A 22,360-nucleotide genomic window follows, 5' to 3' on the forward strand; every position below is an offset into this window, starting at 1 on the left:
TCGTAACTGGATCGCCTCTTTCCTCACAGGAAACTTCTCAAACACTTTCACAGCTACATAATAATCAGCTATTTTTCTCTGAATCTGACTTTCTCGTAGCTGTAGTTATCCCTGTAAGCTTCAGTTTCCTGCACCACACCCTTTTTCACAGACACTAATACCGCAGGGGTTGGTGATTCCAGAAAGTTCCCAACCACCATTGCTGCTGATTACCACACACAAACCAATCAAACAAAAAGGATTTTTCCTTTTCCAATCCGATCGATAATTAAACAACCAATTAAGCTCTAAATGTGTTCAATCCCAGATGAGCCCCCACATATGTTATAAACCAGCAGCAACAGAGATGAATTTGAGTCAAGTTTTTATAAAATAAACAATGACATTTATTAACCTCTACTCAAATAAACATGGAACGGTAAACAAACAATTGACTTAAACTGGATGTTAACAGTGGTATGCTTCTATAGTTATCAAACAGTCAAACTTAAAGAAATTTCTTAACAGATCTTATTTAAACACAGTCTTAAGATGGTAATTTAATAATTCCAAATGATTCCTGAAATATTCGAGAGGAGAGACTTCCCAAACCAGCTTTGGACCAGTCCCCAAAGTAAAGACGTCACTGCTGACGCAGCTCCCAGCCAAAATGCCTTGTCCAAAATTATGACACAGAATACAATTTCTCAAAGTAACTGACTTTTTGGCAAAGTGATCATCACACAACCCAAATCGTGTCAGGGTTAACAAAATGTGTGTGCCACGTACGGATGGTTCCAAGTGTCAGTCACACCCATAATGTGCCAAATGCTGCTGGTTAACCCAAATCCTTTTGGGGTTCGTTCGGAGCTGGGGATTCTTCACTATTACTCTTTCTTCTCCTCCGATGGCGTAACTACCAATGGTGGCCTCCCAACAAATCGAACTACACAACAACTGCGGCTTCCTCTTATATACCAGTTGGAATATGCCATCACGTGACATCACGTTACCACACTATCATAAGACAATTACATCATTCCAGTAGCATAAGACAATTACATCGTATTCACGAGGTACTCACAGGACAGGTAACAGTATAAACTTGAATGAAGAAGCAAGCAGGAGTTAAAAATATTAATATCAGCTCTTCTTTGCATCCAACAATAGGGTTATGCTCACATGTTAATATGTGTTTACTCTAAAATCATCCAAATATTAATATATCATTGTCCTGTAGGGGTGCGGCTTATTCTGATTATAGAATATCACTTCCATCATGCTTGGTTAATTTAGAAACTGCAGCTGCTTTTCCCATTGGTTAGATGCCTAGTGTCTAGTTTCAAATACCCCGGGTATATACTGAGCACATATGGGAGGTTCTTTCTCTCTTCCTTTGTTTAAGGCAAGCGGTGCGCATAGCCATTGGGAAGGTATGCTCTGTGTGCGCTTTTATCTAAGTATGTTTGTTGAATGTACCTATGTTTGTGATATATTCAGCTTTGTAGTTTCTGTAACTTGGGGAACATGAATGTTTGGTTGAATTTTTACTCTTTGTAAATGAATGATTAATAATACTTATTCACAGTCACTGTTTTCTGTCTCACTGCCAGACCCATGAACCTGATTCAACATTATATTTTGGTGCCGTGAGTAGGGTTTGGGTTTTTGTGCAAAATGCATTTCTTTAATAGGTTATTTAAAAGAGTGGGCCCTCAGTATGAAAGACACAGAGGCCCAGGGTGGATAGATAATAGTGAGGGTTTTTGGAAATCTTCTAACTTACTAATGGGTTACGGGATGCTGGTAGATTCGTCAGACCAGTTAGATTTCGCCGGGGTTGAAATGGGACATCTCATTGTTTCTATACTTAAATCATTGGGTTTTCCCAAGAAAAAGAATAGCCGGTGATATGCTTTCTGGCTGTTTGCAACAATTGTAAGGCATCAGTTTAAAATGATAGTGAATCTAAAGAATGAATTGGAAAATCTAAGTCAACGCTGTAATATTCTGAGAGAATCACTATTGATGGATTAGGGTGGGGCTGCAAAGTTGGAGGATAAGAATATAGAGATAGCTTGTCAGCTAAAGAAACTACAGTATTCAGACACTGCAGACTGAGCTGGTTAACAGCCCAATCCTATTAAGGTAAAGCCACGATGAGGCGGAGCGTTGATCCTACTGTGGGGCTAGGGTATGAGGATGTCTGGTTGGATGATGAAAATAAGGGAGGTAGGGTAGTGTGGACCCTCTGGTTTATCTCTCGCCTTCCCTTACATGTCTGAAACAGTTCAGGCCAGGCCAGTGATCACACCCTCCCACACCTGCTGAGGAGGGCATCTAAGGAGGGGCAGGAGGAGGGGAAGAGGATCTGGAATATGTGGGGCGTGGTACAATGGACATCTTTGAGACAACAGAGCTCAAAGAGTTCTCCACTGAGGAATTTAGGGGATAGGTACAGACAAAAGGCTGGGGATTCTTTGACCACTTTATTTTACTTACTTTACTTTATTGTCGCCAAACAATTGATACTAGAGCGTACAATCATCACAGCGATATTTGATTCTGCGCCTCGCGCTCCCTGGATTACAAATCGATAGTAAATACTAAAAATTTAAATTATAAATCATAAATAGAAAATAGAAAAGGGAAAGTAAGGTCACCCTTTCCTCCTCTGGTACCTCAATGAAGACCGGTGTATATTCTGCAGACTTTGCCTTCCTGAAGTCCACAATCAGTCCCATGGTACTTCTGATATCTTCTGACAATTTCTAGTTTCTCCATTCCTAGTGAGCCATTTTCACATGGACCTTTCACAACCCCATCCCACAGCAGAATTACATTCACTTGTACATTGAATAGGGGACCCATCTTCACTTGGCTGAACTTTTTCTCACACTGAAAACCAAACCATTTTCCTCCATAGATGCTGCCTGCCCACTAAATTCCTCCAGCATTTCGTGTGTTGCTCTAGATGTCCTGCATCTGCAGTACCCTCCCCCCAACTTCACATTGAAAACTATCCATTTAACTCTGCACTGCCAAATCAAAAGGAAGAAATAACTTGGAAACACATAGGTCCCCCTACATCAGCCCTGATTCAGTCATATTCAAGGTCCTATCCTACTTGTATACCTATGATCCAGATTCTTCCCAGAGAAGGACACTGCTTTAATCACCTTTGTCGATAACACACTGCTTACTTTCACCTGGCCCACCTCAGACTCTTCTTTTCCCTTTGTGAACATTGTCTCCATCTTAGGGTATAGGTTAGTGTCCAGAAACCATTACAAGAACGGACTCCCACAACCATCTCAATAATATTTTCACCCATCCTCATTCCTGCAAAGACCTCAAGCAATGTTGACAATTTTGCTTGCTCCGGGCCGTCTACTCCAATAACATTTTCTACAAATCAGATTTCAAAGTTTTTTCCATTTTATTAACTATGCTTTTCTTCTAATCAGCGACAGGGCACTCAACTGCCTGTTCCGTTTGCTGCACTCTGACCACCCCTTTTTCTCTTCAACTCAATGCAGGGATGCAGTCCGCATTGGTGACACCACCATCCAAACTGACTTCCCCTTCCCTTTCAGCATTTTAAGAGGAACCATTTCATCCACATTACAAGGTACACACTTCCATCTCCAAGACCCACTCCCCTTCACAAGGCATCCTCCACACAGGCACAGGAGATGCAACACCTTCCCTCTATCCCTTCCCTAACACTACTGTACATCTAGGTGAAGTAATGACCATATTGAACATCTTTTATTTTGCCATTCAGTACTCGTATGGTCCAAGTGCATCAGTGAGTCAAAATTCAAATTGGGTGAACATTTTGCAGTATACCCCTGTACAGTCCAGAAGAGCAACCCTGGGCCTCCAGATATCTGTCACTAATTTTCCATCTTCACCCTGCTCTGGTTTCTATTTGGCTGCTTACACTGTTCCAACAAAGCGTAATCATCTCCAATTTATATTCAACAATTGCTGATAACCAGCCACTCCCAGTTTGTATCAGAGTTCTGATGATCTTATCAACTATCAACTAGTGTAAAATAGGAGACTAGTCCTCATCGTTCACTTGTCTTCAATTGACTGGGAGTCCTGGAAAACCAAAGGCTGCTTTCCAGTCCCGAAGAAGGGTCTTTTCCCGAAACGTTGACTGCCAACTCATTTCCATGGATGCTGCCTGACCTGCTGAGTTCCTCCAGCATTTTGTCTGGGTTGCCATAACAGTCTGGTTTAATAATAAAACCACAGCTCACATTTCAGACTATTAGAGAAAATGCAGAGAACAAAAACCTAGTAGGCAATGTAGCATACAATACACTTCCTCGTGAACTGGCCGTTGTCAAGCAACAGTTCAAAAGAATTCCTAGCATCCTGCAGCTATGATGTAATCAAACTGGCTGAACAACCAAGTTATTAAACCGGAAGTCAGAAAAACATTTTTAATGTTCTGTTAAATGCTGTTAAATAAAGACTAAAAGGTAGAAGCCAACATTTTAAAATACATGTTATTTTAGAAAATATTTGGGAAAATTACAGGTACATTCTTCATGCAATAAACTTAAATATATCTGGAATTTTCATCACTTGATTTGATTTCCTGTATTGAAGCTGTAAAATAGCAAAACAGCAGTGGCTTTACTCCACAAGTAATTTCTGTTTTTGGAAAGGCATAGGTTACAGATTAAAATCTTAAACAAGACAGATCGATCACATGAGAAATGCATTTAATAATGCTGGCATTCAGAGAAGTGAATAAGCCTCTTAACACATGGGAACTAAAATTATGCGATTAAGAACCATTGTTTCATTTGGTGCTTTTATTTACAAAGACTCTGCCCTGAGATATAGCCCTCAAAAGTGACAATGCAGCTCATGAACACATCCACCAGTCGGAACAAATTATTCAAACTGTCATCCTAATGGGTCTTTACCCAAAAGATCACTGGTGCTAAAAATATTGCAAAATTTACTGCTTATTAAACTATCAAAATTACTCCATGGTATGGTGAATATTCATTTTAAAACTAAGACAAGCACACAATAAGTGCCTTGCTGTTTAGAACATTGTAATGCAAGTCCAAGCAATCTATTCAAAATGGCTTGGAGACTCAGTTTGGGTCCAGTTCAGGAGGGGTTGACAGTCGGCTGCCACAAACCAATATTATGCAATGATTAAGAATTAAGCTAAAAAGTTCCATCCGAAGAGTTTTAACAATAAAAGGGAATAAACTAGGATTAATATGGAAAGCGATTAAATTGGTACATTGCTAAATTTTCCAATAAGAAGCTCCACTGTTTAGGATACTGAGGCTGCATAGAGCCTAAAGAACATTACAGCTACGATCCCAGCTCATGGCAGGCTAGTTCATGTTAGTAGAGCAGCAACAATGCCCACCAGTTCTGATCTGAAATGTTTCTTCTACCACAGATGCTGCCTGAACTGATGAGTTTTTCCCCAAGCATTCTCTGCTTCTGTCACAACAAAATTAGACATGGTTGGTGAAGATAATTGAGACAAGGGACAGCCAGACCTCACTAGCTATCTTTCCTATTTTCATGCAGACCCAAACAAAAGACACCAAATGTCAAATTCCAAGCTTATGGAATGAATGAAAGATTGGCTATTCACAGGCTCTTGGAGATCTTTACCAATGCTTTACAAAGAGCCAACACTTACACCAAACAAGGAAAGACAAAGACAGGAGGAATAAAATTCATTATTACTTCAGTTTTGAGAAAACAGTTTAATATTATAAAAGACACCAAAAAACAGCATTTGAAAATGAAACAGTAGGTAAATTGCTATTTATTATTGCTCACACTTACAATTGAAGGTTTCATAGAACTATCAACATTTCCCATTTTAGAACACAGTTTCTAAATACTGTTAACTCACAAATCCAGCAAGTGGTAGATCATTTGGAAAAACATAATAAATAGATTACACTTCATATACAAATTGTGCAAACAGTTTAAAATACAAATGAAACTAGTCTTGAAAAGTACTGGGAATTTCAGAGTGATTATGAACCACTCACAGTAGATCTGTTTTCATATGGAGCAATTTACAGCTTAATCTAATGTTGCTTTCACCCTCTCTACCTATGAATGTGCTTTCAATTAAAAGTAATACTGTAAATAGACCAATGTAAAACTCAGTAAGACCATGCACAAAATGAAGCTCACAATATTACTTGAAATAAGCCAAGTCATCAACACAGACCTTACAAGAGTATTTTTATGATAATTATTAACCTTAGTAATAAGTGATTATACAATTAATCTGCATTAATTAGTGGCACCATAGAACATTATTGCACAAGACCACAACTTTAGTAGAAGGGCAGAGGGACACATCAAATTGTCACGGTCCCAAGATAAGTCTCTAACCATGATTTGATCAAATCAAAAATTCCTTACTTATCAAAAGCATAATCTATTCCTCCTAATCATGCAACAAGAAAAAGTCAGGAGGACAAATAATCTAGACTGCCCTCACATCAGGCTAGCAGACAAATATGGCACTACACACAGTTATTCTGGTCCCAAGAGAAGCATCATGAGGAAGAAAACGTAATAGAAATGTATTAAATTGCAGGAACCTACAATGTTGATTCCCACAACTTTTTTACTGTGCATAGATCAAAATGAATTACATCCTTGAAATCCTCAAAATTACTTAAAATTACATATTAAGGCCAGAAAGTCAAGTTAAGTGGCCAGAAACACAATGTGAAAGTCTCTCAGTTGAAGATTATAACAAAAACGTGAATGAATTCATTAAGGCATGAACTGTCTCCTTAGTGTTCCAGACCCAAGCTGGTAGCAGCTTTCTGTGCTTACAGGCAGAGCTGAATTGACACTTAAAATACTGTTGACAGTATGGCATTAAGACATGGGTCATTACAGATTATTTTATACTAAGGAACAGTAGCCACCACATGCTCCATCCTGATTGGAGGCAAAGTCTGAAAGCTTCACAGTTTTAACATTCTTGGCTTCCCAGAGTCCAGGGGTTTGGATTATTTTTTCTACCACTTCCTCAAAAGCACACACAACTCCATCGCAGGTTTTAGCGCTGGTCTCTGTGCACCAAAGCAAAAAAAAAGTTAGGAGACTTGAAGGACAGCATTAATTCAAAAGCCTGAACTAATATTACCAAGAGACTGGCTCAAACCCCACTACAGCAGTTGAGAAATTTGAACTGTTAATTAAACAAACTGGAATAAAAAGTTAGTATCAATATTTTATGTGCTGTGTGTGATATATGTATTTTGGGTGCACTGTGGTCAGGAGGAATACTGTATTGTTTATTTGGTTGTTTCTGTGCACTCAGATGACAAATGAATCTCAGGTAGTATATAGTGACATATATGCACTTGGATAATGAATCTACTTTGAACTTTGAAAGAGAACCCAAATCAAATCCAGGACTCAATGGCATAAAAATTCATCCTCAGCCAGTTGTACCCCCCCAGCTTTAGTTACAATGCCTTTAATGGAACACATTTCAAATTTCAGTACCAACATATAATATGCATTTGCTATTATTGTATCAATTTAACGGTTGTAACCAGAAATAATGTCATCCCCTGTGCCTTTGGGCTATTGGAGAAAATTACACCACTGGCAAAAACAGAACACAACAAAGAAACTGCCAATAGATGAGGCACTAACCTATAAAAAGCATTGAATGCTTTCTGGCAAACCGAAGTCCTTCATTCCGGTCAACTTCATGATTTACCTATGAAAATACACGCTTTAAAATAATTTTTAAAGCTACATATATTATAGATGCGTTACATGGCTTTATTAAAATGTTTCACATCATCCTTGACCCTAAGAGAATGCCTAGGAAGAAAATATTGCTAAATGCATGCAAGATTCATTGGACATAATGAACTACAATATAGAAATAGAAAGGCCTACCCCCTCGCCACACACACACACACACCCCCACACCCTGTGGGACACTAAGTATGTTGATTTTTTTTAAAAAACTTTTTACTTTCCAGGACTTGAGGAGCCGAGTTATAGTGAGAGCTTGGGCAGGCTAGGCCTTTAATGCTTGGAATGGAGGAGACTGAAGAGTGACCTTAAAGGTCTATAGACAAGGTGAATGCACACAGTCTTTTTGCCCCCAAGGAAAGGGAACTGAGAACTGGAGGGCATAGATTTAATGACAGGTGAAATATTTAAAAGAGTCCCTTAGTGTATATGGAATGAGCTGCTGGAGGAAGTTGTTAAAGCAGGTAAAATAGCAACTTTTAAATAACACGCCTCTACATCAGCAGTACAGCACTGGAAACTCGCGAGTGCAAATCTTGCACAACCTCTCATGGCCCCAGAACATATACTAGAGCCAAGAAAAGCTCACCAATGCCTCTACTTTTTGAGGAGGCTGAAAAGAGCTGGACTATGCACATTAATACTCACGTCTTTCTACAGGTGTGCAGTTATAAGCATCCAAACATGCTGCATCACTGCATGGTACAGAATCTGCTCTGTGGTGGCCAGGAACGCTCTACAATGGGTAGTCAAAACTGTCTAATGCATCACCAGAACAGACTACCCACCATCAGGGACGTATATACAGAAAGGTGCCAGAAAAAGGCCCAGTAACATCATGAAGGATCGCGCCCAACTGCTCATGGACTGTTTGTCCCATTCCCATCAGGGAGAAGGCTATGTAGCATCCACGCCAGGACCACCAGACTCAAAAACAGTTACTTTCACCAAGCAGTAAAGCTGATCAGCACCTCTACCCACTAACTCACCCCTCCACCACTATTTTATAATTTCCTGTCTGAGGCAACTTACATATACACTCCTGTGCCTAGCTTCACTTGGCTATATGGACATACAGTCAATGTATAAGGTAGCTTATGTATTTATATTTAATGTGTTTTTTTTATTATTGCGATCTTTATCTTATTGGGCATTTTTTGTGCTGCATTGGAACTGGAGTAACATTTGGATGTGTGTTACATCATCCTTTACACTTGTGTACTGGAAATCAGAATCAGGTTTATTATCACTGGCATGTGACGTGAAATTTGTTAACTAAGCAGCAGCAGTTCAATGCAATACATAATCTAGCAGAGAGGAAAAATATATAAATAAATAATAAAATAAAAATAATAATAAACAAATAAATCAATTACATATATTGAATAGTTTATTTTAAAAACATGCAAAAATAGACATACTGCATATTAAAAAAAGTGAGGTAGTGTCCAAGGATTCAATGTCCATTTGGGAATCGGATGGCAGAGGGGAAGAAGCTGTTCCTGAATCGCTGAGTGTGTGCCTTCAGGCTTCTGTATCTCCTACCTGATGGTAACAGTGAGAAAAGGGCATGCCCTGGGTGCTGGAGGTCCTTAATAATGGATGCTGCCTTTCTGAGACACCGCTCCCTAAAGATGTCTTGGTTCCCTAAAGATTGTTTAATGACATTAAACAATCTTGAAATTGGCTCGAAATTGAAAAGACATTTAGATAAGTACATCAATAGCTGGTGTTTAGAGGGCTTTGGGCTAAATGGGGCTGGATAAGGTCGTCATGGACACGTTGGGCAGAAGGGTCTCTTGCCCTGCTACATTACTCAGCATCAGGAAAATAACCAGATCAAGAATTCAAAAATAAATTCTAACTTGTTTTCTATTGTTCTGGTTGTGCCTGGATACAAATTCCTTCTCAATTAATCCTTAAAACATCCGGTCTCCTTTCTGATCGTCTCAGAGTGAAATTAAGTCATTATCCTTATATCTTCAACTCAAATTCAGTTCTTACCAGGAAAAAGCTTTACACAGATAAAACCCCAAACCATTTACAAATCCAAAATGGTAAAATACCAAGCCAAAATATTATATTTACCTTGTCAATTTTATTCCCAACCAACATCTTTACGATACCATGTTTTGTGCTGTAGGTATCCAATTCATTCAGCCAATTCTCAAGCTTTACAAAGGACTCCCTTCTTGTGACATCATACACTGTAAATGAGTAATTAGAAAATAAACCTTCAGATAAATAACCAAATTTGATGGTCTGAACAGTTCTACTTAAATTCACTTAGCTAGAGTGTTTTATGATTATTTTCCAGATGTCTGGAAAATTAAAAAGCTCCATTATGAAGAAAGCAAAAAAATATGGTAGACAATTTCAATAATTTGTTTTGGTGTACATTAAAGGTCAAGGCTAATACAGTCTTTTACAGCTTTTCTGCAGTAGGTTAAATTAAAAATAAATTGATGAATCGCAGCACTGCAATAAAAACAGAAAATACTGGAAGTGTCAGACTTCTAAGAAAAGAAACATTTCAGGTCAAAGATCGATCATCATAAAAAGGAGGGACACAAGGAGAGACAAGCAGCACATTAAGCTGCAGGAAGAGATGGGATGTGCTACAAACAAAGGTTATTTGGCTAATGAGTGAATGGGAACAGTTATGAGTGAGAACAAAAACATTAATGTAGGAACTGCAGAACAGTGCAGGAAAACCTGTCCAGCATGTCAGGCTGGGTGTGCCCTCTTACTCCCACGGGGGAAAAAAAAGAGGGAATAAAATAATATACTGAGCAAATATCACAGATGGACAGCAGATAGAAGACTGAAAAATCAAGTTAGCTTCTGAGCTGTACATTGTAGAATTCAATATACAGTCCAGAAGGCTGTAATATTCCTGGACAGTAGATGAGGCGCGGACATTTAAGCTTGGGTTTGGCCTCACTGGCCACAGACTGGTCAAGGGACTCCTATGCCACCAGGACTCTGTGAATTTACACAAATCCTACCTATCAAACAAGGAAACTGCTTATAATGGGCCAGATTAACTCAGCTCAAGTACAGGTTGCCTCTTGAAAATGGGCACGAGAAAGCAGGCAAGGAATACTTTTCATTCTGATGATGGCTCATTGAGTCGAAATTTTGCTTTGCACAGATGCTACCTGAATTGCTGATTTCCAAAGTAACACACACAAAATGCTGAGGAACTCAGCAGGTTAGACAGCATCTTGGGAAATAAATAAGGAGTCAACATTTCAGACTGAGACTCATCATCGAGATTTGGCCGAAAATTGACTTTTTGCTCTTTTCTAGAGGTGCTGCCTGACCTGCTGAGTTCCTCCAGCATTGTGAGTGTGTTATTTTGGATTTCCAGCACCTGCAAACTTTCTTGTGTTTATGATTTGCTGACTTTCAGCAGTTTTGGTTTTTATTTTAAACTTCCAGCAACCGTAGTTTCTTTTAAGTAGTTCAAACGTTTTCTTTTGTTCACGTTCAGCATGTTTGTCAGCAATTTTAAAAGAAGTTTTTAATTCACCAGTTTTATTGGCACCCCAGTAATTGTGAAGGATTTTCACAAGCTATTACAGGTGTCCCCTGCTTTTCAAACGTTTGCTTTATGAAACCTCACTGTTACGGAAGACCTACATTAGTACCCTGTTTTCGCTTTCAGAAGGTGTTTTCACTGTTACGAAGAAAGGCAGCGCGCGCCCCGAGCAGCCACTCTCCCCCGAATTCGGAATGGCATTGCTTAAACACGTGCCTGTGAGCAGCCGTTTGCAAGATGAGTTCTAAGGTGTCGGAAAAGCCTGAAAGAGCCCGTAAGGATGTTACACTTAGCGTAAAACTAGACATAATTAAGCGTTTTGATCGTGGTGAACGAAGTAAGAACAAAGTGAGTTTGGCTTGTGGAAGTTGACGAAGATGATGTTGAAGAGGTTTTGGTATCCCATGACCAAGAACCGATAGATGAAGAGCTGATGCAATTGGAAGAGGAAAGGATAACAATCGAAACCAAATGAGTAATGATAAAGTACGATTTTAATTTTGAAAGGGTACGTAGGTTTAGGGGATATTTGCAAGATGGTTTGAGTGCTTACAAAGAACTGTGTGATAGAAAAATGCGCGAGGCTCAGCAGTCAAGCCAGTCTTCCACATCAGCCACAGCAGACGATGAACCTCGACCTTCGACATCGAGGCGGGCAGTCATAGGAGAAGATGAGCTGCCTGCCCTGATCCACGATGAGATGGCACCCCCGTGTCCCACCACCCCAACCCCCGGGCCCTGGACAGATACTGTACTGATTTGCAGAGAATGCAGCGGTAGCTGGGAGGCACACAGCACATCTTTAAGAAAAAAGCTGAAATAAACATGTTAATTAATTAGGTGCCGCCTAGCACGTAATTGTCGGCCCAGATCAGAGGTGATGCAATCGGCACTGATCTGGGCCGACAATTACATGCCAGGCAGCACGTAATTAATTAGCATGTTTATTTCGGCTTTTTTCTTAAAGATGTGCTGGGTGCCTCCTGGCTACCGCCGCGTTCTTCACGGCAATGTATCGGGTCGGCGGCCAGGAGGGTGGAGGCCACTGCACCACCCCAACCTGCAACGACTCAGTCTAACACACCATCAACAGTGCGCTCAGCGCTGTTTTCCCAATTCCAGTAAGTGATACTACACTGTACATACATTATTTCTACTTTATATAGGCTGTGTATTTTTACGTGTTATTTGGTAGGTTTGGCAGCTTCATAGTTTAAACGTTACTGGAGAGCGCGCTTATGCCAACAGCGCTTGCGTAAGATTTTCTGCCGAGAGCGCTTGCGTGAGATTTTCGCTACAGAGATCTGTGCAGGCAATCGTTGTAGAGAAGTATTTCTACTTTATATAGGCTGTGTATTTATCATATCATTCCTGCTTTTACTATGTGTTACTGTTATTTTAGGCTTTATGTGTTGTTTGGCATGATTTGGTAGGTTATTTTTGGGTCTGCGAATGCTCACAAAATTTTCCCATATAAATAAATGGTAATTGCTTCTTCACTTTACGACATTCCGGCTTACGAACCGTTTCATAGGAACGCTGTACCTTCGGATGGCGGGGGAAACCTGTACTTTTAACAGCACTTTTGGCAATTGGTAAGCATACAAGGGGTTGGCCGGTGTGGGGGAAGGGAGGCAGGGGAAAGGGCACTGTGACATGAAGGGGGGAAAAATGGCTCAAACAAACAGAACTCGGGTAGAAGGCAACCTAGCTCAGTCCACTTAACCCATCAAGTCCGCAGCAGAGCGATCCAATTTGTCTCATTCCCTTTTCCCCTGTAGTCTTTCAGCTTTTCACTCTCAAATCTCTTTTGCACTCTTTCTAGCACTACCCCATCCTTTCTATAGTGTGCACACTGTTCCAAGCGTTTGGAAAAATGAAGACATAATCAATTACAATGCATTGACACTTGGATAGGGCCATGGACAGAAAAGGTTGAGAGAGGTGTGGGCAAATGTAGACAAATGTCACTGGCTCAGACAGGCATGTCATCTCAGCTGGCATGGACAAGTTGGGCCGAAGGGCCTGTTTCTGTACTGTTAACTATGAGCTTATGAAATTGTTTTGGGATCTTTTGCCACTTAGTTACATTGAGGCCATTTGAAGGAGTGGCCAATTAACATCTTTGGGATACGAAACAATGAAAGCAGCTGGGGAAGCTGCATGATCATAGGGTGAACGTGGACACTCCACACAAACAGCACCCTCAGGCACCTGGACTGTACGTTCATTGTGATGCTTCATGCAGCGCAGTTCTCTTCCTAGTTCTGGTCAACCAGCTGGAATAAGATGATCTTTCCTGATGACTTGTGGGCAACTTTCAAATGGAAACTTCTACAGGACATTCCTGCTCTCAGATTCAGCATGCTCCCACTGTGCACTTTAACTCATTCTTACATCTCCACCAACACACATTCCCCTTCTTATGACAAAGTCGAACACAATACTTGCCCTTTTAGTCTTTCCTTCCAATCACCAACATGCTCAAATACTAATTCCAGGCGAAGCAGCAATTCATATATACTTAGCATAATGTTGTTGATACTTACAATGATGGCACTTAACACTAGGAAAACTAAATGCAAGTTGGGTGACTACTTGCCAACATTGCACCTCCCTCTCTTGTCTACATTTCCTCCAGACAGATCAACCTTCACTACTCTTATTTGTTCTCTGAATTCTCCAACTTTTTCTGCAAAAATAATATTTCATTTTTAATTTTCCCTCAGTTGTGCTGAGAGGTCATCAACCTGAAACACTGGCTCTCCACAGATGCCGCCTGACCTGCCGATTACTTCCAAAGTTTTGTGTTTTACTGCAAGTTTGTACAAGGTCATGTGGCTGGCTACAGAGATTTGTGCACTGGAAATCAGAGATACCTTGAGGTGCAATGTAAAAGCAGTTTCCAACCTGTAGGTTTTACTGAAGTACAAATAACTGCATGTCACAAAACTTTTCTAAGCTATACACCGATTTTTTCTCAAAATTAAATTGGAAATTGCACCAAGCTTTATTCAGTGACCACACAAGTGAAATTTTAAAAAAAAATTACAGGTGCTGGAAATCAGAAATAAAGACAGAAAATGCTGGAAATGCTTAACAGGCCAGGTATCATCTGGAAAATTTTAACTCTTTCTTTCGCCGGTGCAACCTAACCTACCAAATGTTTTAGCATTTCCTGTCTATCTTTAAAAATTTACAGATGAGTAGTTCAATTAGAAGACATGTGGTTCAGATCATTTTTTCACTCCCCCCATATTAGCATCAGGAATATGTTCTGCCTAAAACTTCCTTCCTTACAGGAAGGACAAGACAAAAACTGATGATAATACACAACATGCAAGAACATCACACAAAAAATTGATTGATCTCCACTCACCTAAAATAACACCTTGAGCACCTCTGTAATAGCTGGGTGTTAATGTCCGAAATCGCTCCTGCCCAGCTGTGTCCTGTCAATTCAGAAAATCTACAGTGAGGGCTGAAGGCACTTGCAAACATGAGAGGTATGAATATAGTGAAAGATACGGTATATTTGTCATTGGCAAGCCGTCAAAGGTTATCCAAATGGTCCAGCATTGCCTAACACAGAGCTCCTTACTCACAGTTCCCTCAGTTTCATGGATGGGCTTGCCAGGTAGTGGAAGCCTCTGGCATGGCCCATCCTTTAAGTTCTAAAACAGGCAGGTGAAGCAGGAGGTTAACTGAAGGCCAAGTGCAAGTAGCATGTCAGATAGAGCACAAGTATGAGAACGATGGGACATTTAACCAAATAAAATGAGAAAAAAAGATGCAATATTGGAAAAAGCATAAACTCCCAGAGAGTTGTTTCCATTGCATTATCAGGACAACAGACTTAGCAACATCTCTCATATGCAGATCTTTCTCACTGCCACTTTTCCTGAAACAAGTTAAAAAGTGTACTGTTAAACTCATTCCCAATCAGTTACAATGTCTGGATTGATTGAACACTGTGGCCACTTTATTAGGCACACCTGTTAACCTGCTCATTAACACCATCCAATCATGTGACAGCAACTCAATGCATAAAAGCACGCAGACATGGTCAAGAGGTTTAGTTAACACAAAATACTTTGCAGATTCTGGGGTCAAAGCAACACGTACAACACACTGGAGGAACTCAGCAGGTCAGGCAGCATCCGTGGAAAAGATCAGTCGACGTTTCGGGCCGGAACCCTTCGTCAGGACTGTAGCGGGAAGGGCAGAGCCCCTATAAAGAAGGTGGGGGGAGGGTGGGAAGGAGAAGGCTGGTGGGTCCAGGTGAAAAACCAGTAAGGGGAAAGATAAAGGGGTGGAAGAGGGGAAGCAGGGAGGTGATAGGCAGGAAAGGTGAAGAAGGAATAGGGGAAAACACAATGAGTAGTAGAAGGAGGCGGAGCCATGAGGGAGGTGATAGGCAGCTGGGGGAGGGGCAGAGTGACATAGGGATAGAGGAAGGGAGGGGGAGGGAATTACCAGAAGTTGGAGAATTCAATGTTCATGGCCAGGGGCTGGAGACTACCTAGATGGTATATGAGGTGTTGCGCCTCCAACCTGAGTTTGGCCTCATCATGGCAGTAGAGGAGGCCATGTATGGACATATCCAAAGAGGTTTAATTGTTGTTTAGACTAAACATCAGAATAGAGCAGAAATATGATCCAAGTGACCTTGACTGTGAAAGCTGGTTGGTGTCAGACAGGGTGATTTGAGTATCTCAGAAACTGCTGATCTCCTGAGATTTTCATGCATGACAGTCTCTAGAGTTTACAGAGAATGGTACAAAAACATCTAGTGAATGCCAGTTCTGTGGGTGAAAGTGCTTTGTTAATGAGAGAGGTCACATGTTCAAGCTGTCAGGAAGATGACAATAACTCAAATATCCAAGAATTACAGCACTGGTGTGCAGAAGAGCATCTCTGAACTAATAGTTCATCAAACCTTGAAGTAGATGGGCTACAGCAGAAGACCAAAACCATACACCTAGTTGTCACTTTATTAGGAACAGGAGGTACCTAATAAAGTGGCCATTGAGTGAATATTCTTGTGAAGTAATTCAGATCCCAAATTTCTGGAGACTGTCTAATGCACAAGTATTCTTTAAAACTGGACATGTATTTTAAAATTATTCAACCAACTCACCCATATTGCAAGCTTTACATTGTTTCCATCAAATCTCATTGTTTTCACTTTGAAGTCAACCCCTAAAAAGAAAAACACTTTAAACAAAAGAAGTGAACTTCCACATTATCAAACTATCTTTATGCATCTTCTAAAATGGGAGTGTATATTAAGAAAAAGATGAATTCTCACCAATAGTTGAGCCAATTTCAGAGTCAAATATGCCATCTGTGAACCTTAGCAGAAGGCTATAATAAAAGAAATATGCATAAGTATTTATACAAAGATATGATACAATATTACATTTTGAGCTGTATGTCCGCAACATTAGCTTAAGATTTTCAAGTCAAGTTTTATAGTATTTACAATCAGTACTAGGATCACATTCTCTCTCTAAAAACAGGAACATTTCAAAAAATTAAAGTTCAGTCTCAGAGTATCACCTGCAAGTCTTCTAGGACAGAATGACAGAAAATTTGTATCATTCATATAGAACCCCATCTGACTTGTAGTAGTGATGAAAAAAAGCTTGAATAGCAATGAGGTAGCATTGATATTCAACTTTGCTTGAAAATCAAAATCAAAAATATAAGGGAACCAAATTACATGTTTACACGGCCAAGTTCATACATAGAAAAAGGAATAAACTGAAAGGGGACAAATGCTGAACTTGCATGGAAATTACGTTGCTAAAACACACAGTAAACTCCAAATAAGTTTTGTTTTAGTTGGATCTATGACTTCAAAGCAGCAAAGTCCATAGAACAACAACAACAAACTTGTCAGTGCTGAGAAACAGCAAGGAGCTAGGAGGCAAGAGCAGATTACTACTAATCCCATAGAATTAAAATATAAAGTCAACTACTAAATGTGGGAATGTTTGACACCCAAAATCTATCTTCTGCATGTGCACCGTCTAATAACTCTGAAATAAACCTCAAACTTTAGAGTCATTAACAAGCACCAGGACAAGCAAAGATTAGTTCACAGCAAGTAGCCAAGAACCCAAGAACCCAAAAAGCAGCAGTGAAATCCACAAGAATTGTTGACAAAGCCTGAGATCTTTCTCCACATACTAGGGTAGAAACTTGTAACAATAAGATAAAAACTGCAGTGTATTGTATTGCTAAGAGCTGATAATGCCCAGTGCCATTGACAATATAGCAGGAAGAGGTTACAAGTGAGATGGACAAGCAGCTGAGAAGAATATAACGCTGAATCAATACTATCAAATGGCAGACTGACTTGACTACAAAAGACATACACCTCAAATGTTTTGGTAGCCAAGGGTTATCCTTTCTCACCGCTGATCCACTTGGCAAATTACAAACTATATTGTTGATAGATTGTCAACTCAAGTTAGCCTGATCTTCAATTGCAGTGTGTCACCTCAGGTAAATAAAATCTATCACATGGTCCGTTTGGAACAAGCCTTATCTAAAAAAAAAACAACAGGAAACCTTCCTTACTTAATCTGCCAAAACCAAAGTTTTCTGACAGTCAGAAACATTCAGATGACACTCAAATCAAACTTTAACATTCAAAATTTTGAATGAAGAACTGTGGAATTGCTGCCAGATTGGCCTGCTGAAGAATAGGATGGAGGTGATTTAGAAGTGGGGAAGGAAGTGGAGCAAAGAGTGGGTTGAATCATGTGACACCCTGTCCAATATGCTTAACTGTGAATGTTACAAACTTTTCAGAGATTATTTTTATAGCAAGAGATGGCATGACCAGAAGCAAATATCCTGATAACAACTGTCTGTAGATTTCAGCACTGCTAGGATTAATTTGATGAGACAAAATTTTGTCAACAGTCATCCAAAGGTCCATTACAGTATGCCAAGTTGAAAATTATCTTTCAATCCTTGCTTTTATTTAAGGTAGGTCATGTTCAAAGTTGTTAGTCAAATCTTTAGACTTAGTGTGCCTGTTCACAAAATATACTCTTGGTTATTTTTGTTTGAATGTGCCCTGAATCTTGATCTGTTAATTAAAAATGGTTGGCTGTCAGTTACATTCTAATTAAGCTGAATCTAGGACGACACATACTGTGCATGTTCAGATACATACTATGCAGACCAATGTACAAATGGAAATTTATTTAGGAATATAACATTAGGAACTCTTAGGATGCAGGTCAAAATGCAACTCGATGCGTTAAGTACACTCCAACCTAAATGAAATGTTCTTACCCTTTTCCTGTCACTTGCAAAACTACGTTTGTAGTTGGATGACTTCAATGCAAAGCAACTGTAGCTTCTGAGAAGTCCCCAATGCCTACACCTGCTTTTAATGAAATTTTCATCCGGGAGTCCGGCAACAAAACTTTTTCCCCTCCCTCTCAATGTGCTTTAGGATGTGGATAGTACTAAAAAGACAGATGCAGTATTGAATTCTCCAACTTCACGCAAGTCATTTTTATTCTGTCTGCATCAGAAATGGCCATTTCCATCTGACATTACTTTGGCTCACAGCCTAGTCTGCTACACGTTCCAGAGCTTTGCTATTAGCAACACACTTCACAAATAAACACCATCCATCCCTAATGATGATATTTACTCTATTGATCTCAACTCCTTTTGTTCTGTCCATCCCTCCCTCCCAATCTCCCATTCACTCTAAATAGACAGCATTTATTATTGGGCTCATAGCAACTCTATAGAATGGGAATGGCAATGGAAATGAATATCGGTCACACTGGGCAAGGGTAGCACTTGCCCTCCACTGAAGGACATCAGTGAAGCAAAAAAAAGTTAAGTAACAAAACAGGAACATATGGTTATTTTACTTTGTTAGAAATATATCAATTCACAATGTATAACACTATAGGAACAGAACCTTTTATTTCAGTGCTTTAGTCCAGCACCATATGTACCAGAACATCAAATCCCTACTTAGGACAATGGAAGGCATGAACTGAGTAATCCAGAGAATGCGAAGCACAGAATCAAATATCTCTGTGATGATTGTACACTCTAGTATCAATTGTTTGGCGACAATAAAGGAAAATAAATCAACTTCATGGCACAAGGAGTGGATTGATCCCGTTTCCTCCAGCCACACTATAACTCGCAATAGAAAGCTCAATAGGGGGAATGCTAGATCAAGTTTGTTGAGGTGGACAACCCACATGCTGGATGAAAATACACCATGCTTTAAAAAAAAATTGTAGGATGTAGTCAACAGGTCAGGCTGCATCTGTGTAAGGTAGAAGGCTCCCAACCTTTATTATGCTGTCATTAATCGAGGGGTCCATGGACCCCAGGTTGGGAACCCCTGGTGTGAAGAAATAATGTTTCAGATCAAAGACACTTCATTCTGACAAAGGATCTTCAACATGTAACACAACACCTTTCCACAGAAGCAATTGACCCTTTTGAACATTTCCAGCATTTTCTGGTTTTATTTCAGATTTCCAGTATTTCCATTTTTTGATTTTCAGTACACCAAATGTCAGTTGGATTTAACACCAAAAAAATTAATTTCTTGAAAAGGACATTTTGAATCTATTGCGAAAAAACTGATCAGAACTTGCCTTTTTCTCACTGCCTAATTGGAGTTTTCTGAATTGTAACAAATTTCTACAGAGGTACTGTGGACTGGTTGCACCACCGTCTGATATGGAGGGAGCCTCTGCACAGGATCAGGAAAAGCTGTAGAGGTTGTAAACTCAGCCAGCTCCAGCATGGCCACTAGCCTCCCATCATGGAGAACATCTTCAAAAGGTGATACTTCAAGAATCTCTACCGAGCTTCTGACACTGCCTGACCGACCAAATTCCCCAGCATTCTTTGGAACTTCTGTAGCACTGGGTTTTTAACAGGATCAGCTTGCTAGCCCCATGCCCATCCCTCTTTTCACCGACAGGCTTGGGACTGTCCATGGCGGAGCTGATCTTCCAACGTGAGAGGAGTTTATTAAGTGGTAAAAAAAAACAGTTCAAGCCTTGCTGGAGCAATCGAATGCAAGGTCCTGGAAATCTCTGGCACACAACTTTTTAAAGTTGAGAAGGATCATACAAGATGATATTGAGAACTCCGAGGCCATACATTAGACACAGATAAAAGCCCAGTACACCTCAGTACCTCTCCTGCCCTGTCTGCTTCAGAACTGGCAAAACTCGAGTGGAAGCTACTCAGCATCAACAGACAGACTGCCCAAGAGCACATAACACCCAAGTTAGACTATACCTGGTGTAATCTTCTTGTAGAAAAATATATGCCCCCTTGCTATTCTAGTACTCCCGGTCGTCCTTAACTTCTAAAAAAGTTTCTGAGTATTTGTTATGGACAAGGTACTGGGGGCGGGGGGGTGAAGGGTCAGAAATATGATATTGACGTTGGGCAATTCCATGCTTTACTCGGACCTTTAGTTCAATTATTCTGAATTTACACATTCCTGACTAGAACTCCATCATGAGATTATTCCTCTTTGAACGGAGTACTTTAGTCATGTAGAAATTAATTCAATTAATTGGTAACTCTCATTTCTTAATTAGTACAAGGTCTAAAGCAAGGCAGCCAACATCCAAACAAATATACTTCTCATCAAGTCCCTATTCTGCTGGATAATCCGGGAAAGGTGAAGACAGTTTCCCTCCCCAAGTTTAATGAGGAATTGAAGATTCAGCTCCAGGCTTTAACCCAGCAGACATGCGCCAATTTCACAGAAGATGCTTGAAATTAACACTTCATTTGCGGCTTCTTACCTCGATTTGCCCACTCCGCTCTCCCCGATTAAGAGAATCTTCAAAGTCACAAGATGCTCCTCGTCCATTGTCTGCAACAATATATCAAAATTCCCGAGACCAGCTCAAAGACGCCACTTCCGGCAACCGGACCACTCTATCTTTTCCTTCTTGTATGCATTCCGTGGCATAGCACTGACGTCAACCCTCCGGTTTGCAACTTCTTTACACGTGTCTTTAACCCTTGTCACAGCAAAATTCTTTCTGAAGGTGAACTCCGACCTGGGGGTGAACCCACTTCACTAAGCAGAATTGTAAAAAAATAAGGACGGTGACTTTTCCCCATCCATATTTTCTATTTATGAAGATAAAACTCATCACATTATAATTATACAGTGAAATAAACATCTAAAACCCTCTCCCGCCACTTTAGCAGTTTAGTAGCTGTTCACGTGAACCTAATTTATCAGATTTTGGTGTTCAGAAGTTAATTTAATTGACGACGCACTCGCTTCGTATTTCAAGTTTCCCAAGCAAATATCTGGTTTATTTAAAAATATACCAACAATTTGAAATAACAAGTCTAACCATATCTAAATTTCCAATCCTAATTTATGTTTGCTCTTTTCTCTGGTTGCGTTCATTTTGGTGTTATTTGTCATTCAATCGTCTTAAATTGCAATGTTTGCTCTCATTCTCTGCTTATTCCTTATACTGTATTAGCACCAGCTTCCGTATTTAGCACCAATCAGGAAGCCTTCGGCTTATCTTTTTAATACAAATATTATTTTTCATTGTAATCCATAATTGCTCAGGAATCAATTTTAAATATCATAAAAGATAACTTAATATACTCGGTAGCCTGGGAGACTATTGAAAGTGTACATTCCCAAGCCGCGTAAATGCAACGATTTTACAAACTGCCATATTTTGCGTTCAAATTTAAAAAAAGGACTTACTGACGTAAACCGCATGTGACCGGAAAGGATGTCTTCTCTGGGTCAAAGTTTCCAGTTCGTTAGGATCATTTCCTGAGTATTTTGTATTGGGATACCATTTCCTTGTGAACATTTCTCCAGCATTTTGTGTGTGTTGCATATCCTTGTGAATATATTTTATGGTATTAGTTTACTGTCCGTTAATAACAGTACATTAATAAATCGATTTACTAGTCCAAATGTAGACTTTAGATCAATCTCAACGAGAAAAGTAAGAGAAATCA

The 22,360-nt window shown here is 39.8% G+C and overlaps 1 protein-coding gene across 3 annotated transcripts; it reads right to left on the reverse strand.

Annotated features, from left to right (window-relative positions):
- Positions 1-5,717: 5,717 nt before the first annotated feature.
- On the reverse strand, positions 5,718-22,073 carry LOC140191940 (ras-related protein Rab-18-like). Of its 3 annotated transcripts, none has more exons than XM_072249841.1 (8): positions 21,993-22,073; positions 21,160-21,440; positions 16,641-16,696; positions 16,470-16,531; positions 14,709-14,781; positions 9,874-9,992; positions 7,675-7,741; positions 5,718-7,082 (listed from the first exon to the last, which is right to left on the reverse strand). In XM_072249841.1, exons 2-8 carry the CDS (start codon positions 21,225-21,227, stop codon positions 6,913-6,915), a joined length of 615 nt encoding a protein of 204 aa, XP_072105942.1. In that variant the 5' UTR covers positions 21,228-21,440; positions 21,993-22,073; the 3' UTR covers positions 5,718-6,912. The 3 variants fall into 3 exon arrangements, with proteins under 3 accessions (XP_072105942.1, XP_072105941.1, XP_072105940.1); XM_072249840.1 differs by having other exon boundaries at positions 21,727-22,067; XM_072249839.1 differs by having other exon boundaries at positions 21,160-22,067.
- Between the last annotated feature and the right edge of the window lie 287 nt (positions 22,074-22,360).

Source organism: Mobula birostris, chromosome X (assembly GCF_030028105.1).
Source record: "Mobula birostris isolate sMobBir1 chromosome X, sMobBir1.hap1, whole genome shotgun sequence".
Lineage (NCBI taxonomy): Eukaryota > Metazoa > Chordata > Chondrichthyes > Myliobatiformes > Myliobatidae > Mobula > Mobula birostris.

What these genes read in the sequence shown, in the direction of transcription:
- LOC140191940 (XM_072249841.1), bottom strand. Translation starts at nt 21,227, where the DNA reads ATGGACGAGGAGCATCTTGTGACTTTGAAGATTCTCTTAATCGGGGAG. An exon ending in AGCGGAGTGGGCAAATCGAG is followed by an intron (nt 16,697 to 21,159) that starts GTAAGAAGCCGC and finishes CTTTTATTATAG; the next exon opens with CCTTCTGCTAAGGTTCACAG. An exon ending in GCATTCAATGCTTTTTATAG is followed by an intron (nt 7,083 to 7,674) that starts GTTAGTGCCTCA and finishes TTTGGTGCACAG; the next exon opens with AGACCAGCGCTAAAACCTGC.